The sequence below is a fragment of the Epargyreus clarus genome, unplaced genomic scaffold (genome assembly GCF_041222505.1).
Source record: "Epargyreus clarus isolate Ecla_fem2 unplaced genomic scaffold, WU_Ecla_fem_2.2 ptg000006l, whole genome shotgun sequence".
NCBI classification, from domain to species: domain Eukaryota; kingdom Metazoa; phylum Arthropoda; class Insecta; order Lepidoptera; family Hesperiidae; genus Epargyreus; species Epargyreus clarus.
The window spans coordinates 4,231,187-4,247,841 of record NW_027332214.1 but is presented as its reverse complement, the minus strand read 5'-3'; the positions used below and the strand labels follow the sequence as shown (position 1 = coordinate 4,247,841).

Below are 16,655 nucleotides of genomic sequence, written 5' to 3'. Positions count from 1 at the left end.
CAACACTATGATATTTCGACAGCTGTGTTTGACTTTGACGGTGTTTGACATTTGTTTGATTACGAAGCTTGTCTCAAAACTCTCAAAAGTCTCAAATAACGCAATGAATTACATTCGAAAGTGTTTATAAATTCAATATCCATATTGAACAGTATTATAAGTTAACAGATCTGATAATAAAATACAGCGTAAATGTCTAACTATCAAGAAATTGTAAATTTGAACGTGGGTGGTACAAGGTAATTTAAGAACGATTGTTTATATTTTATGTACAACTTATGTCACATACAATTTTGTTAATAATCCATTTTCTCTTAATCTAACAGTTGTTTTAGAGAGTACACATGGTATAACATAATTATTTACTGTTTTATCAAAGTGATTTATTCTCTCAGGTTCGCGACTTCCTGGCAGACCCTGACATGGGTTCCTGACACATTCTTCACCGCTTTGCTCAGCGGTCGTATTCCGACCGTAAGGGACGAAACCGGAGCTATATTTATTGATAGAGACCCTCAACTCTTCGGTCTTATTTTAAATTTCTTGCGAACTCGGGATATAGACCTGAACGATGTGAATATACGAGCCCTGAGGCATGAATGCGACTACTTCGGCATCACGCCGCTGAGCAGAAGACTCGCATTGTGTGATGAAATGAACCACTCATCCTGTGGGGATGTATTATTCTATGGATATCTACCACCACCATGTAAGTTACTCATACTAAATCTTTTGTTACAAATACTTTGTAATATCTATTTTTATACCAATATTTACTTTCTGTTGTATGTTTTTATCTGACACGCTAATGATATCAATCTAGGCTGATACTCATATCTGAGTCAATTATTTAATTGTAAACAATGTATAACAACAATTACCTTATCTTGTTTATTTTTAAACTGTTATCTTAGTTCAATTTAGTGTGCTAAATTATTATTAAATTGAAAAGGTAGGTATGACAATAGCAGCCTGTATTGAAACCTTACTGGGTTAATCCCAGTGCTTTATAAGCCTAGCTCGAAAGAACAATATTGCCTTCCATAAAGTCCTACAATACATTGATTGGTTGGCCATGCATGTTACCAAGATAAAATGATAAAGTTAATGCATAATTTATTTAATTTATTATCACAACATGATCACACCTTGAAGATAATCCAAATATAACTTTTGTGTACATAATTCAGGTATTGAATAAAGCATAAGTACCTAGTTTTACTAGTTTTCATTTCTGGAATAGTGAACATATGCATAGGGATAACTAGGAATGTTTGTACATATATAACGAGAAACAAGACACTAACAGACCAACAATTTTGATATCTGTTTGTTCAGGAGGCATACATTAAAACCCTGTGCATGATGATCTGCTTTTTAGTAATGCCATGATATTTTATTTTTATAATGATTTATGTATACTTTCAGTAAACACATCCCTAGCAAATGGCAGCAATGGTCGCAATGGGAACAGTTGTTCACGTAAAAACTCAACAGCATCCTCCACGGATGTGGCAGCTAACCGCACACACTCTAGGAACTCTTCACTTGACTTACGAACCGTGGGCAGGATACCATCGCAAGATCAGCTAAGGTTAGTGTTGACCTTTTTTGCTTACCCTTTGCTTATATAAATCAGATATGTAAGAGTCCCAATCTTCATACCGATATAGTCCAACTGATATTTATCTCTAACTACTGGCCATGGACATATGTAATTAATTACAAAAAAATGCTTAACCTTGTATGACTCACTGCTGTGCGGAGTCATAATACGTATTGTCCGACAGAAGATACAAGGAATTAAACAATATGTAATCAAAGTTACTTACACCTGGGACAAAGTTTAAAAACTACTACCCAGTAACAACCAGGAAGTAAAGGTTAACTTGCCAAACTTTCAACCTCCTGTCTATATCTACTTCTACTGTACGAAACTGCCTGTATATTTAGAGGAATATATTAATTTATAGTAGCTCTAAAATATAAATATGTGTGTTTTTTTTCGTAGCCGATGTGGCAGGGGTCATTCAAGAGCAGCTTCACTTGGTAATGCAGATAACCACAAAGGAATCCGTCCACCAGAAAGTATGTATAAATATATTTCCTTATTGATGCTATTTGCATTTATTTTCATTACAAACAAAATATGATTATTAGATATTGCATGCAATATTTTCTTAAAATTTTCATTTTTCAGTGAACACATGGTCAGAAAATATGAAAGTGCAAATAATAAAGGCCCATCACAATTGGATTGCTGTTGCTTATATGCACTTTGTCACAGGATACAGGTATGATTACAAATTACACAGTCATCTTAATTTAGATTATAATAATATTTTAAAGTTTTCTAATATTATTTTTAATATTTAGTATTGTTGACCCATACCAATTAATAATAGTTAGTTTTTGTGGTTATGCGTGACCATTATTACTGTTTTATTTTGTATAATTATATTTTTATAATAAATACAAGTGCCTTGGGTCTGTTATTTGAAAGTACTAGTAAATGATCACATTCTTAGATATTTTAGAAATCTTATAGCATTGCAACTAATAGTCTTTTCGTATATATTTTTTAGATTAACAGACTCTTGCGGTTGGTACGTCGTGTTCCAATCACCAGTGCAAGACTCTGTAATAGAACGCATAGCTCTCAACGCAAAGACTGGAGGTAGTGCTACATCGAGCGGGAACAACTCTGCCGGTACCGATGTCATGCTGGGCATCGCCAGTGGTCCACTTGTACGACTTTGGGCGTTTTCAACGCACACCGAACCAGTTAGGAGGACTTTGATAGGTATGTATATATAGTACATTTTTTTTTTGGTTACGAGGGGGAATTTTTCAAAAGGTACCCTATGCCGTGAGGGCGACACGGGGTTACAAGAGATTCTTACCATCCTTGGCGCTGCGTTGAGGACTCCGGGGTCTCCAAAAAACGCAACCAGAGTCCTCTAAGCTCGTTGCACCGTCGGGGTCCACTCAAATGAGCATGAGCTCACCACACCGTATGGTGTATACGACGGTATGCGACTACACATATCTCCGTCCTTCACGGGGTCGTCTGATGCCCTTTTTCAGTCGCCTCTTAGGACATGCGGGGGATACCGTAGCCCTATTCTGGTCACGGAACTACAAGGATAATTAATATGTCATTATGTCTATGATATTGTGTAAATGAGAGTAAAATAATGTTGCATAATGTTTATTCCTTTTCGTGTCTGGCGTTATATCGCATGTACGAGTATTTCACTGATTCATTGTCGTAAAAGTTACGTATAGCGTTACGTGTCTTTTACCATGTTAATGCCGGGAAAATAGTGAAAACTACAAAAGACTCCTATTACTTGTTATAGGTACTTACATTTAACAATACATGTATTATTTCTAAGTACTGGCATCGGTTAGTACCATGAGTTAGTGTCTACTATTTAATACACACTAGTTTCACACGCCAATTGTTTATCCAAGGATAAACCCTAAACCTCTACCATTTATAATTATCTAAATCAGCAATGAATGAGCCTTTGTGTTTGTGTAATTGCCTTTTTGTGTCTGTGGAACCCACCATTCAATCCTATTGTGGAGATATCAATTCAGCATTCTTAATACAATCTCTAGAATAAGTCGAAACTTAATGAAAAACAGGTAAACTTATTTCTATTTTGCCGGCCCCTCAAATGGTCTTAGATAGGCTTAAGTACATATTTTTAGATGTGAAAAAATGAAGGGGCCGGCTGTAGTCGCTTATATCCGTTTTTAATAACAAATCCATGTTTTGCGTAGTAAGGGTGGAAGTTATGCAGTCTTCATCTTCAAACATTACCAAATTTCGATCGGCAATTTGATAGGCAAAAATTTGATAAAATGTATATTAAAAACACGTGTTAGTCCTTTGGCATAGGGAGATAACCCGCCGTGCTAGGTGATCATGCCCGGGGAGCGACCGTGCTCCGACAGTCTCAGTTCGGAGCTTGTATATATGCAAGATGTTTCTTCTTCGAAACTTCGATAACGTGATTCAGAATACTCGTGGCGCCATCTTTTGACGAGTAACGTGAAGTCGCCACAGTCCCATCCTAGATCCGCCATTGATCTACAATACACAAAAGTTTGTGTTATTACCACAGGTACATTCAACCTGGGCGTGCGCGTGGAGCACCTGCTGTTCGTGGGCCCGCAGCTGGTGGCGCTGAGCGGCGCGGGGCGCGGCAGCAAGGCGGGCGTGTGGCACACCAGCACGCAGCACTGGCAGACGCAGGACGTGGCGCACCTCTCCACGCACGACACCGCCGGCTCCTTCCTGCTGCTGGGCACCGCTGCGGGCGCTATCAACTATATAGGTAAGAACAGAGGCGTGGCGTGGACGTGGCGTCGTAGAAATTACAGAAGTTATAGAAACAACTTTCAGACTCAATTTGCACCCTCGGACATCGCTCTTTGGATAGAAGCAAAATATCTGGAGGACGAAGAGGTTCTACCCTACACACAGGCACCATCGCCGCACTTATTTCAGCCTGGTAACAGTCACCCTGTTATATAATACTGCTCTATTCTAGTTTGAAGGGTGTGTTAAGGGAGACAAAGGGAGACTTAACCGTGGCATTCTGACTTAGCCCTCTGGTATAACTGCGCATATTGTCTAACCTCAGGTAGAACTCTAATCTTTTCCAAATGAAGGATGGCCAATTCATAACACCTTGGTTTGGCTATTTATTACTCATGAGTGTTAATATATTACAGTATATTTTCGGTTATAGGTCAAATATGTACATAAATGATTGAGGATGCCAATACATTCATTCATTTTACATTCTGATTACAGACATGCAAAAGTTTCCATTGCGGATGAAGGATAATGATCTCCTCGTCACACAGCTATACAAGGACCCAAATCAAGAGCCAATCACAGCCATATCAGTCTATCTCACACCTAAAACTAGTAAGTACCCAAATATGCGCATTTATAGATTTTTACATAATATAAACCTTTATTCAATAGTAAATATAAGATAACGAATAAAATTAATAATTATTTGATTAGATCGCTATTTCTCGTTCACTCTCCGTTTATGTATTTAAGTTTTTGGTTTAATGCACCTAAAAAGTTCGAATTATAATTGTATTATTTTTCAGACTTATGTGGAAATTGGATAGAGATTGCATATGGCACACGATATGGATCTGTCCGTGTGATAGTGCAGCATCCAGAAACGGTTGGCCATGGACCACAGTTATTCCAGACTTTCACAGTTCATCAGAGTCCTGTTACTAAGGTATTATTGCTATTTTATTAATATTACAAGTGACACATTAATTTCTATTTTTATTTAGTGTCCGAACTAATAGATAAAGTAATTTATAATAATTTTATGTAAGTATTTCTACCGTGAGAGAATTATTGCGTTTGAGAATGTTTAAAATGCTGGCTGATTTATATATATAAGGCAAACATTTACGCCTCAGGAGTGGGATCGCACATTTTTGGGTGGAATTTCTGTTCAAAATAGCATTGGTTACTAATGCGTATGAAAAGTCGTTAATGTGCTAAAAATGCACAAAAATAAACAAAAGGTAGAAACGCATCTGTGGCCAAACCTCACATAGGAATCTAATCTTATGGGGGATTGGTTAAAGATGTCAGTACCTATGCGGTATGAAGTAGACTGCAGGTATGCTATTATTAAATTAATATTTTTCACCAGGTGTCCCTGTCAGAGAACTACCTGATATCAGTGTGCAGCGAGTACAACCACGTGCGGTCGTGGCGGGTGACTCGCTTCCGCGGCATGATCTCCACGCAGCCGGGCACTACGCCCAAGGCCGCCTTCAAAGTACTCGCCTTGGAAGCACCTACCGCACAGCCTCATAATGATTGTGGTAATTATTATTTAATTATATTGTAATTATTTTGGATGAAAAATTTGTAATCATAATATCATAATGAGCAATCGTCTACAAAAGCCATAAATTTTCGTACTTTGATGCGATGCCCAAATAACGATTATGTTGGTATTAGATATTTAGTTTTGATTGTAATATCTTATTTCTTTTTTATTTTAAACGTAAACCCCAAAAGATTTATTTAATTTAAAACCCAAAAGGAAATTAAAGAAAGTTTGATATATTCGGTAAAGTAGTAGTAGTATGTACTAAGTATATTTTCTTATTATTAGGTCCATATGGCGAACAGGATGAAGAACAGATATTTATACAAAAAGTAGTACCTGATACTGATACTCTATACGTTCGACTGGCATCTAATGGGAAAAGGTAATTTATTTGATATTTTTTGGTTTTGATTTTGAACAAAGAGTGCAAGGGGTATGGTTGAACACCGCGCGTCCGTATGCACGACTGTATGGCCTGCACATGAGTGCGTAAATGTCAATGCAATGTTTAGATACTCGCCGAGTATAGACGAATAGACGTAAATAGGAGCATGTAATGATGATGATACATATGTATGTAAGTGTATTCGATTTTTACTACGGTGGTAGTCTGTTAGTAGTTAGACGGACTGAGGTAAATACGTGCATGTAATAATGAGGATAAATGTCTATGAAAAAATATTCGGTTTTGGCCTCGGTGTTCGCCTATTCTCACGAGGTGTAGGCTCTTCGCCGCGAAACACATTCGTCAGTATTTGTGGTCGGTGTTTATATTTGCATCATTATGCGCGGTGGTGAATTAAATATTATAGTCCGCGTCAAATTGCTAGTCCGCTCTGAAGTTGTTGCGAGCAGGTGTAGTTATACAATTTGCTACGACGACGCGACTCGTTTTTATATTCAAAGCGGACTATCAGTTTTACGCGGACTATACCTATGTTCTTCTGTGTGTCAGGGTGTGCACGATCCGCTCGGTGGACGGGTCGGGCGTGTCGTGCTTCGTGGTGGCGGAGTGCGAGGGCGCGCTGCGGCCGCGGCGGCTGCTGGTGTGCGGCCACCGCTCCGGCGCCGCGCAGCTGTGGGACCTCACCGCGCACGTCGACCGCGCCGCGCGAGCACCGCCCAGTGCGGGGGCCCCCGCTAACGCTAATGGGAACGGTAATATTAGTCATTTTTGTCAAATTTAAGCTGGTTTTATACAGTATTTAGGCCGGTTACGTAATATTTATGTCTGCGGCCACCATACGGGCGCAACGTAGCTGCGAGACCTCACTACTGAATAGATAAATAAATATTTTAAATACAAACTTACTAACTTGTCTTCGAGTCTGAGCATATCAAGTCATACAATAAAATTATGCAAATTATCACTGAAAACAAAAAAAAACATCGTTGTAATCTTCGAACTGTTTCTCCAGGTGAAGGCGACGAGTCCCCAGTCCCGGACGGCGGCCCCACTCCTGATGAACTTGTGCGGCTTCTCTCCGCTTGTGACCTGGACGCCACGCCCGCACCCGTCGTACCGCAGTCCCCAAATCGACCGCTACAGGCACCATGAAGAATGGCCCTTTGCGACGCTGTGCGGAGCCTCTACTCATTTCTACGCAACGTATGACATTAAGTAGTTCTAAACTGACTTTAATGGGCCAGTTGATGACCACTTTTATCTTGTAGCTCTCGTTAGGTGCTTACAAGTGCCGTAAGATTATTCCTGGAAATACTCTACTCATTTTTTAAAATTAAATTCAGTTATACGCACTGCAATAGAATAGCAGGGTATCCTTCAAGCTTCTAAAGTAAAGGACATACCCTTACTCAGCATTGGAACAAAAAGGTTTTTGGAGCTCCTTAAAATTAAAACATAATTAATCTGAGTTATATTGACAAGAATTGCCAAAAATATAAACGTTTAATTATGTAAACGTTTTAAAAATGAAAATGTGTCAATGAAACTAGTAAGCTTCTATGCACTATTGCTGTTCATAAGAGGTAAAATGGAACGCTTCTTTTTTCTTTCCATAAAGAAACTTTTGAAACTGGGTTCCATTAACACAAATTGAATCGAACGATAAAAACTTTTAAACACCTATCGATCCTTACGCCGTAAGATATTGAAATATATGGCATCTAAACTTTTTGCCAGCCTATACTTAGAAGTGACCTTATGTACAATTCAATACATATTATGTCAAATATTATCAAAGAATAATTTTAACAATTATTCTTTAAATTTTATCCTTTAAACTTTATCCTAATAATTGATTTGACTGACGGATAAATTACTTCCAAATACTCATCAAGATAATACGACACCTTAAATTAATATAAATATAAGCGAACGTTAATATTATTTTACAGTCTAAAAATTATATGTATGTATACACGATCGATAACAAATATATCAATTGCATTCCATTATAATTTCATGTAATTAAATTGACCAATGAGTGCACGAGTGCAATGGACGTCTAAGAATGAATTTTGAAGTATTGCTATGAACTAAAAATGAATTTTGCAATATTGCTATGAACCATTTATTCAAAAAATTATGTTGTTCCATACGTTATGTTACTCTTTTGTCTCGGAAAGACTGAATGGGAAATTCATTTAGGAATGCTTGTAATTATCACTCATTTATTATATTTGTTCGATATCCGCCTAGGAATGAATTTTGTCGTTTGAGATTTTATACTCGTATTTGTCGTTAAATTTAATGTATTTTAATATAGCGATGTATTTACATGTGTTTCATTTTATATAGAAATCAATTAGTAAATCTATTCAGTCTGTTTAAAGCACTCGTTTTAAATGTTTTATAAATTTTAATCGTTTTAGATTTTGTCCTTGTGAATATTGTTTAATATGAAATTTTGAATATAATGCATAAGTTATTTGAAGTAGTTATTTTAATTGGTGTTTTTATAACGACTTGTATTATGCAATCTGCCTACTATATTAAACGGAGTGGTGTTCATAAATAAAAACAGCTAATGAACTTAAGCCAACTGATATTAATAGTTCACTGTCGCTCATGGACATCAATATCCAACCCTATGTTGGATTGAAACCTCAGTATACTCCTATAACATACATGGCCAAGGGAAAAGTTTTATGGGTTCAACCAAAAGCAAATCGACAGTGATTATTATACCCATAGTTAAGAGTAGACATTAAAATAACTTATAATAACTTTTCTCTGAAATCGTTTCCAGTGATATCCTCGTTGGAAAGGCTAAGTCACTTTCCAGTGACGATATGTCAGTATATGATCAGCAAAGAAAAGGTTGTCAAGATTTTTAACCCCTCTCGAGATAAATCCAGGCTGTAACCATGATTTGTTGTTTCACCTAAGTATCTTAATATCAATCCCACAGATTCTTCAAACCAGAACAGAATAACTTTACTCCTCTTGTTATAAGGCAGTAATCGATGTAAGGTAAGGCCTCGGCAGTCCAAATACGATACGTTCTAACAACTTTAAAGTAAACCTAGGAGGCCGTGTAATGTGATGTAATGCCTTTATGCCAGTTTATTGGTAAATTTATGTATTTTGAACTTCTAGATGTTTCATTATTTTGCGATAAATTTAATTCGAAGAGATTCGCTTATTAGAAGTGCACTCTCTAGTAATAGATTATTTTAATACTCCTAGCATAAGTGTTTTATGAATCCACTCGGTTAGAAAATTGAAATCTATATTAATGTAGTCGTTCATTTACAAACTTTCTTATAGTTTAATTTTTTTCGCCCTGTAATGAGCCAGTGTTTCTCAATCCCACTATTTCATTGTAATAACAAAACTTCTATATAAAAACGTTCACAAGGACCTAGAAAAAATTAGAGAACGTTTCTTTGTATATACAAGACTGATTTCATTTACAAGCTCAATCATTATCAAGAGTCTAAGATATTCTCATAGCTGTTATTTTGTAATATTAATATTATACTCGTAAGGGACTTGTAGTTTTACGACTGAAATCATTTTAGGTATTATATGCATGGATTAGTAAAGATACTTCGCCGCCTTGAAATTGAATGAAGCCACAAACGGCTTATTAGTAAGTTCTTTTTTTTAATCTTGACAAATAAAAACATTTTTAGAGAAAAATTACGAATAAATAACAAATACTGCGTAATTTACATAATCAATAAATGATTATTTCAATTTTTTAGGGACATTTTAGCACGGAGACGTGGCAAAACTTTTTTACGCAACTATTTCAATTCTCAAAACTGGTTACATTTTCTTGTTAGGAGTGAGTAATCTTTACTAATCTATGATTGTATGTAGATAAATTAAGATGTTAAATATGTAATTATTTTTGTTATCGTACTTGATGTTAAATATATTTAAAATGTAAATATAATATTAATATTAATGGGTGTACATGGTATATTCGTTGTTCAAGACGGTTCATTTACGCTAGCTTCAAGTTTGTAGATAATCAATACATTTATATGAAGAACGCAGCTTTTAATTTACTTATGAAATCACATTACCAAACATTTGCAGTGTATTTGAACTATACTAATGTAATAAAATCATATTTATGTATATAAAGGCCTCGTCGATTGCCGAAAGTTGATACCTGCTTTAAATATTTTTGTACGCGTTGAACGGTCATGATTTCCAAAAACTATGGAGTTTTTGACCTTGAAAAAAGAAACCCTAAAATACTCTGATATTAAAACTTAAAAAAAAAATGTTAATCGGTTATTATTTCAATTAAAAAAAAAGTCAGCTTTAAGGATTCGAGGAGGCCTTTCAAATATTAATACTCTAGTTAGACATAATTCTTGTCACTTGGATATTTTGTTATTATGCACTTCATAGTACTACATTAGTAAATATTGTAATAAATTTAGCTAAATATAAATTTTTTGTGCTTAAAATTAAAATTATATATTATATAAATAAATAATTTTGCATACAGCTTTGTTTATTTTCAACATCCTTAACTGTTTAACACACATTTTTGATCCTTTGAATGTGTTTTGATCCTTTTAAAGTTTACTACACTGTTCTGTAGAGATAACAGACTTACCTTACAGGTAAATAAAACAAATAACATAATTATTTTCAGATTAATTATATTTAAGCTAGGCCTAGAAACAGACGAACCGATTTTATCGCATGGCTTTCACACAAAATACACTTTACGGCAAGTTAACTATTTTATTTTGTTAATTTCTGAAAATATATGCGTAAAAACCAAACGGGGAGACTTGTAAAAATTACGTAAATATAAACGTATATATGTATTTAAGGCTTTATTTATTTAAATAAACCTTACAGCTATTTCAGTGACATATTGTTAGGAATCACGTTTGACACAAAATCTTAGAATATAAAATAATACGGAACCCGTGTCGTACAAATAACTTGCACAGTATACAATATTGTGTGCCATACACTTTATGATATGGGAGTAGAAAACGAGAATGCAGTCCTGATGGTAAGTGGCTACTGCCGCCCATGGACATCTGTAATAAACTCCAGATAGGATTAGATATTCCTAATTGAGGTCGGCCACAGATGCGCCTCTACCCCTGAGGGCTAAGCTGAAACGCCTCGGAAAAGGTGTGGCGGTGGCGCTGCCTCATTTAAACTACAAATCGTTCTACCACCTTCAACCAGTTGTATTATTCGTAAATTTAATACGCAATAATGATTTATATAGGTCTTTTAATGTAATAATTAGTTATCGTAAAACTATAAACATAATAAAAAAAAATGTGCATTCATTAAAAATGCAACAAACAAAAACAATTTAGTCGGTTATAAACTAGGTGTCATATTTACGAATTTTCGAGGTCCTTTCAGACTGATTATATTATATTTTTTGTCATGGCGGCGTCAAGTGCCGATTGGGATCGGAGCCCCACTTGGGGTAGATTTATTGCCGTCCCGGGCAATTAAATTGCAAAGCTTCATATTTTATATGCTCCTTACAACAAATCAGATCATGGCATGTTTCAACCATAGTATCTATTAGGCAATAATAGGTACAAATGTGATCTTGGGTTTGTTGGTTGAGTAACGTTATGCTGAAAATAAGAATGTAAGAGTACATATACGTGATATTATGATGAGTGTGCAGTTTCTTAAATAAAGAGATGTATGAAAATAATTCAAACATTATTTATTGTTCATAGCTTCAAAACACCATATGCAAGCCTGCAAGATCTTACAAAGTATTATAATACATAATTTGACTAGTGAGACAATCAGTTTAAAATTATTTATACATCCTGACCCTGTCGTTAAATTATGTCTATTTTATTATTCGCAAACATACAAAAATACTTATGGCACAAAAATAACATAATTATACATAATGTAAATTGGCCATGAACACAACCCTACAGCTATTTTTAAGACAATAATTTTAACATCGGTTATTGAATAACTACACTTGCCATATATCATAATTAAAAAAAAAAAATTCGTCATGTCACTGTAAAAAGAGTATAAAAGCGTGCGCCAAAACTAATAGACTCAGCAAAAATTGTGCTCATCTTGCCTTAACAGTATAATTTACCTAATCTTAATAATACCATCTTACATATTTCAATGTAAGACTCATACGATTACGCATACTTGTACAATTGACATAAATTTCTTTGCACTTATCAAAATATCTAAATACTACCACCACATTCCACTTGACAATCAAAAGTAATGCATTGACACTGTTTTGGAGCTGCAGTCGTTGTGATCTTCAAGTGGAATCCCCCATATACCACTCACACAAGGCAATTGAATTATTATAAGATATACCTAATTTATTTCATTAAAACTAGATTTAACATTGTCGCATTTGACCTAACGCTAGTTTGGTGGCTCAGGCAAATTTGAGAAGCCCTGAGTCAACTGAGAAAGCGTGCTAAAGCGTGCGTAACATTTTTTTTACATGATTTATTCAAATTTTCTTTAAACTTTGCATTTTCCTATTACATTAACAAAGTAACAGTGATTAAAATAAACATTATCTTAATTAGAAATTTATGAACGAATTTTTAAGCATTATTTGTCTGAACAATTCCATGGTATTTAATTCCCGATATCAATTTTTATGCTGATGTGGTTTAATATTTATTGCGTAAGACTGCAAAGTTTCATAGAATATAATGTGTGGACATTATGTGCATTAAATACCATAAATTAAAAGAATTAAGATTTTTATCTGCTATATTTTTTTCATAATGGAAAATATCACCTAATACTTAAATATTTTATTATATTGATGAGGGTAGTTGGTTACAAACTGGTGGTTTACAAATACAGATATTTTTTACTTGATTATATCATACTTGTCCATAATTTCCAAGACATGGTTCATGATAAATATGTCAATAAAAAAAGAAACAAATTCACTGGCAATATGCGATATAACGCCAACTCACCTCAGTTTATATTTAAATGTAATGCCGTAAAATATACATCGTATAAGGATTTTGTCTTGCCAACGCTGGCGATTATACGTCGCTGAACATATTTAAGAATACAAAGAATATTACAAACATATATTTGGCCTATAAATTATTTAATGTTAATTAATAACAATAATTTGATTAACAAAGTTAAATCCTCATCATTGAATGTCATGCAAATGTACATATAACAATACTGTATGTATAGTAAATATAACATATTTAACAAAGTGTGTAAAATACTTATTATGTAAATAATCATGGGTAAATATGGACACTAGTAGTATTGCAGTACATATTTAAAATATAAAAAAACAGGTTTGTAGGAATCTAATGAATCTTTGTGAATTCAGAATCATAATTATTATAACTGAGTGGCTAAAGTAAACTAACGAACATAAGTTAATTTTTTGAGTATACAAACAAAATCTTAAATAAGATTAGGTAATGTTTATAACATAAGCATGTCCGTCCATTTAAATTAGCTAGTGTACACTGACTATTATTATTATCAGTTCATTTTATAAGATTACTGCCAACATACAAACAATGTAACTTTTTACAATTTAAGTATGATTACCAAGATGACCATCAACAATGGACTTGTTAATAAATCAATACCTCCGTTACTCCTATAATTATATTTTCCTAAATAAAATTTAAAGTTGTAATATTTTAAGTACAATAAATTCAAGTCTCTAACGCATATAATTTGTTATCGTAAAATTCTGGATCCGTTGCGAGAGGAAGTAAAGAGCACCAGAGGGCGAAGCCTAGTATTAAGTTCCATAAGATTATAGCTCTCTCCATGGGCGGAAATTGGAATATCTCACCGAAGTTCGGAAAACCCATGTGATTGCAGAATATATGCGCTACCAGCGGAGCCAAAAAATGCCCTGAAACAGTGAAAAAAGTAGCTTTTATGAAGTAATTTTAAATGAAATGTGTAAGAAACTTGCATAGGCTTACACTGTCTTTTTTCTGTCAAATAACTGTGTTTTTTGAACCATAATATAAATATGAAACTATGGCAAATATCCTTACAAAAAAAGTAAAAAAATAAGGAGTATTTGCAAGTAAAGGTTAAAGCCTCATCATTGATTGTTATAAACAAATGTCCCTTTATTATTATTACATAACATTATTTTTTATTGTTCTATAGTAAGAATCAGAATAAATGCAATGGCTTCAGGCAGAACCATTGATCCATATGAAGTGGTTTACTGATGCCCATGCGGCAGCAACCACTTAGCACCAGCTGCACTTCATCCTTGTTTGCTACTTCAATCTTTTACAAAAAACATATAGCAAAAAACCGGTTACTCCACATGTAAGATTATTTATAAATATCATATATCATAGGAAAAATCCTTTGTAATGATTGACTTACCAGTTGTTATAAAAAGATAGGCCGAATAAGCACCAAAGAGACTTGTATACAGGAACTGGAATACTGTAAATAACATTTTTTTTATGTGAAATCTACTAATATATAGTTGAACACTGTAATGAAGTCTAATTATTTTACATGTTTTACTCACATGAAATAAATAAGGCTGATTTAAACTGAACTCCTGCTTTTACTTGCTCAAATAAATGATGAAAATGAGCTGAAAAATAATTAAACATTAATTCATTTATTTATACATACATTACATACATATATATATAAGTATATATACATAATTTAAAGCTAAACAAAATATATTTTGATGAATCTACTATATTATTTACCTATGCCAAAAAGCAGAGGTCCCACAAACACAGCTGTCATGAGATCAAAACACTGCATCAGCATTGGAACCATGCAGGAACGGAACACCCACTCCTCACTGAGTGGCGCCATCAAATGGTTACGGACCCACACCAAATCATGAAAGATTGTCCACCAGTATGCAGGTTCTAAAATGATAACAAAACATCTACAATATTGATTTTTTATGACAGTATAGTATATATTAAAAATTAATAAAAGTGCAATAAATGATAGATTTCAGACTGTAATTACTAAAGAAAAGTTGTAAATAACATACCTAAGTATATACTCAAAACACCAGCAAAATATTGCATTGTCAAAGGTCCTAGGAAGAGTATGGCTGTAAGAATTAATGGGAATGTGGCAGCCTTCAAAGACCCAGCCATACGAAGTCCCATGTGTTCCAGGACATCAGCCCTGGCCAATGTGTCTTCAGTGAGGAATAACTGTGCAAAGAATGGAGCAAGGAGCATCATGCAGAAGACACTGAAGAATCTTCTCTTTATTGTAGTTGGATGATCTCTGAAATTGAGAAATGTGGATTAAAATAGCAAGTCATTACTACAATATGTAGGAGTGTTTTTAATGTTCTGATTAGCAAATATGCTACTCTCTTCCTGTCCCCTACCCTGTCTCACTTTACATACCTCTAGAACACAAGATAAAATCAAAAACATAGTCCAATGAATGCTTGAATTGAATTAAGGAAATTAACTAAAATATATAAAGTATTACTTTGAGGCAGCAGTATATTCACAACCCACATTATAGCGTGTTAGTATATGCTCCAGGTCTCTCCAGTTGATAGCAAATACCCATGCCTCACAGTGGCACTTAAAAACGGTTGCAGCAAAATTTGAATTTAATAAAAAAGAATGTCATTACCTGCCTAATGACGATTTCCATACGTATAAACTGCCGACGTAACAAAAGGTTAAAAATATACATCCTATTATGGATAAAATACAAGCATTATCATCCCTAAATTCTTTAAGACCCATGGTGTTTCAACATTGATTAGCAGTATTGGATTAGCAGTATTAGCAGTACATGAAAATACAATTAAATCACGCCTCCTACACACAAATCACAAGTAAAACGCTAAAAGACTGAAAGTAAACTGAAGAAAAGAAAATTATTTTCTATTAAAATATGTATGATTTCACAGTACGTAAGTGGAGTTTAAAAATATGGTTATAGGGTGGTAACCATTACAATTAAGTATGAATATGAAGTCAAGTTCTAAGTTAACAAAATAAGGAAATATCCGAAGAAAATATGACTTCATGAAACGAATAAATTTTAATAAATTTATGACATTGACAAGTGACAAAATAAGTCAAATTGACAACGTCATATATGTCAGTATATCAGTAGTTCTGGCTTTGGATTCCATTAATTTGGTCTACACAGACCTTTAAAAATTATATTTTTTAATCGCAGTAGGATATTCCTTAAACCGTAACAACCACAATGAAACAATAATAACTTTAATTAACAAAAGTGAACCTGTACAAAACTTTACAGAATGCACACTCATCATAATGCATACTCATTATAATATTGCA

General features: G+C 34.2%; 2 protein-coding genes across 2 annotated transcripts; one reads left to right on the top strand and one right to left on the bottom strand.

The window, feature by feature from the left end:
* Positions 1-38: 38 nt before the first annotated feature.
* Positions 39-8,637, top strand: LOC140742716 (BTB/POZ domain-containing protein KCTD3). The gene is made up of 13 exons (XM_073073692.1): positions 39-239; positions 396-709; positions 1,429-1,594; positions 2,012-2,088; positions 2,201-2,294; positions 2,586-2,803; positions 4,137-4,349; positions 4,832-4,948; positions 5,143-5,282; positions 5,712-5,886; positions 6,183-6,279; positions 6,853-7,055; positions 7,316-8,637. The coding sequence occupies exons 1-13, from the start codon at positions 193-195 to the stop codon at positions 7,453-7,455; spliced, it is 2,001 nt and encodes a 666-aa protein (XP_072929793.1). The 5' UTR covers positions 39-192; the 3' UTR covers positions 7,456-8,637.
* Positions 8,638-10,970: 2,333 nt separating this feature from the next.
* Positions 10,971-16,401, bottom strand: Sras (Ras converting CAAX endopeptidase Sras). Its single transcript, XM_073073690.1, has 6 exons — positions 15,973-16,401; positions 15,365-15,609; positions 15,066-15,233; positions 14,873-14,941; positions 14,722-14,784; positions 10,971-14,227 (listed from the first exon to the last, which is right to left on the bottom strand). The coding sequence occupies exons 1-6, from the start codon at positions 16,086-16,088 to the stop codon at positions 14,022-14,024; spliced, it is 867 nt and encodes a 288-aa protein (XP_072929791.1). The 5' UTR covers positions 16,089-16,401; the 3' UTR covers positions 10,971-14,021.
* Positions 16,402-16,655: the final 254 nt, after the last annotated feature.

What these genes read in the sequence shown, in the direction of transcription:
- LOC140742716 (XM_073073692.1), top strand. Translation starts at nt 193, where the DNA reads ATGTCTAACTATCAAGAAATTGTAAATTTGAACGTGGGTGGTACAAG. An exon ending in TTGAACGTGGGTGGTACAAG is followed by an intron (nt 240 to 395) that starts GTAATTTAAGAA and finishes TTATTCTCTCAG; the next exon opens with GTTCGCGACTTCCTGGCAGA. An exon ending in ATCAGAGTCCTGTTACTAAG is followed by an intron (nt 5,283 to 5,711) that starts GTATTATTGCTA and finishes ATTTTTCACCAG; the next exon opens with GTGTCCCTGTCAGAGAACTA.
- Sras (XM_073073690.1), bottom strand. Translation starts at nt 16,088, where the DNA reads ATGGGTCTTAAAGAATTTAGGGATGATAATGCTTGTATTTTATCCATA. An exon ending in TGGAAATCGTCATTAGGCAG is followed by an intron (nt 15,610 to 15,972) that starts GTAATGACATTC and finishes TCTCAATTTCAG; the next exon opens with AGATCATCCAACTACAATAA. An exon ending in ACCTCTGCTTTTTGGCATAG is followed by an intron (nt 14,942 to 15,065) that starts GTAAATAATATA and finishes ATTATTTTTCAG; the next exon opens with CTCATTTTCATCATTTATTT.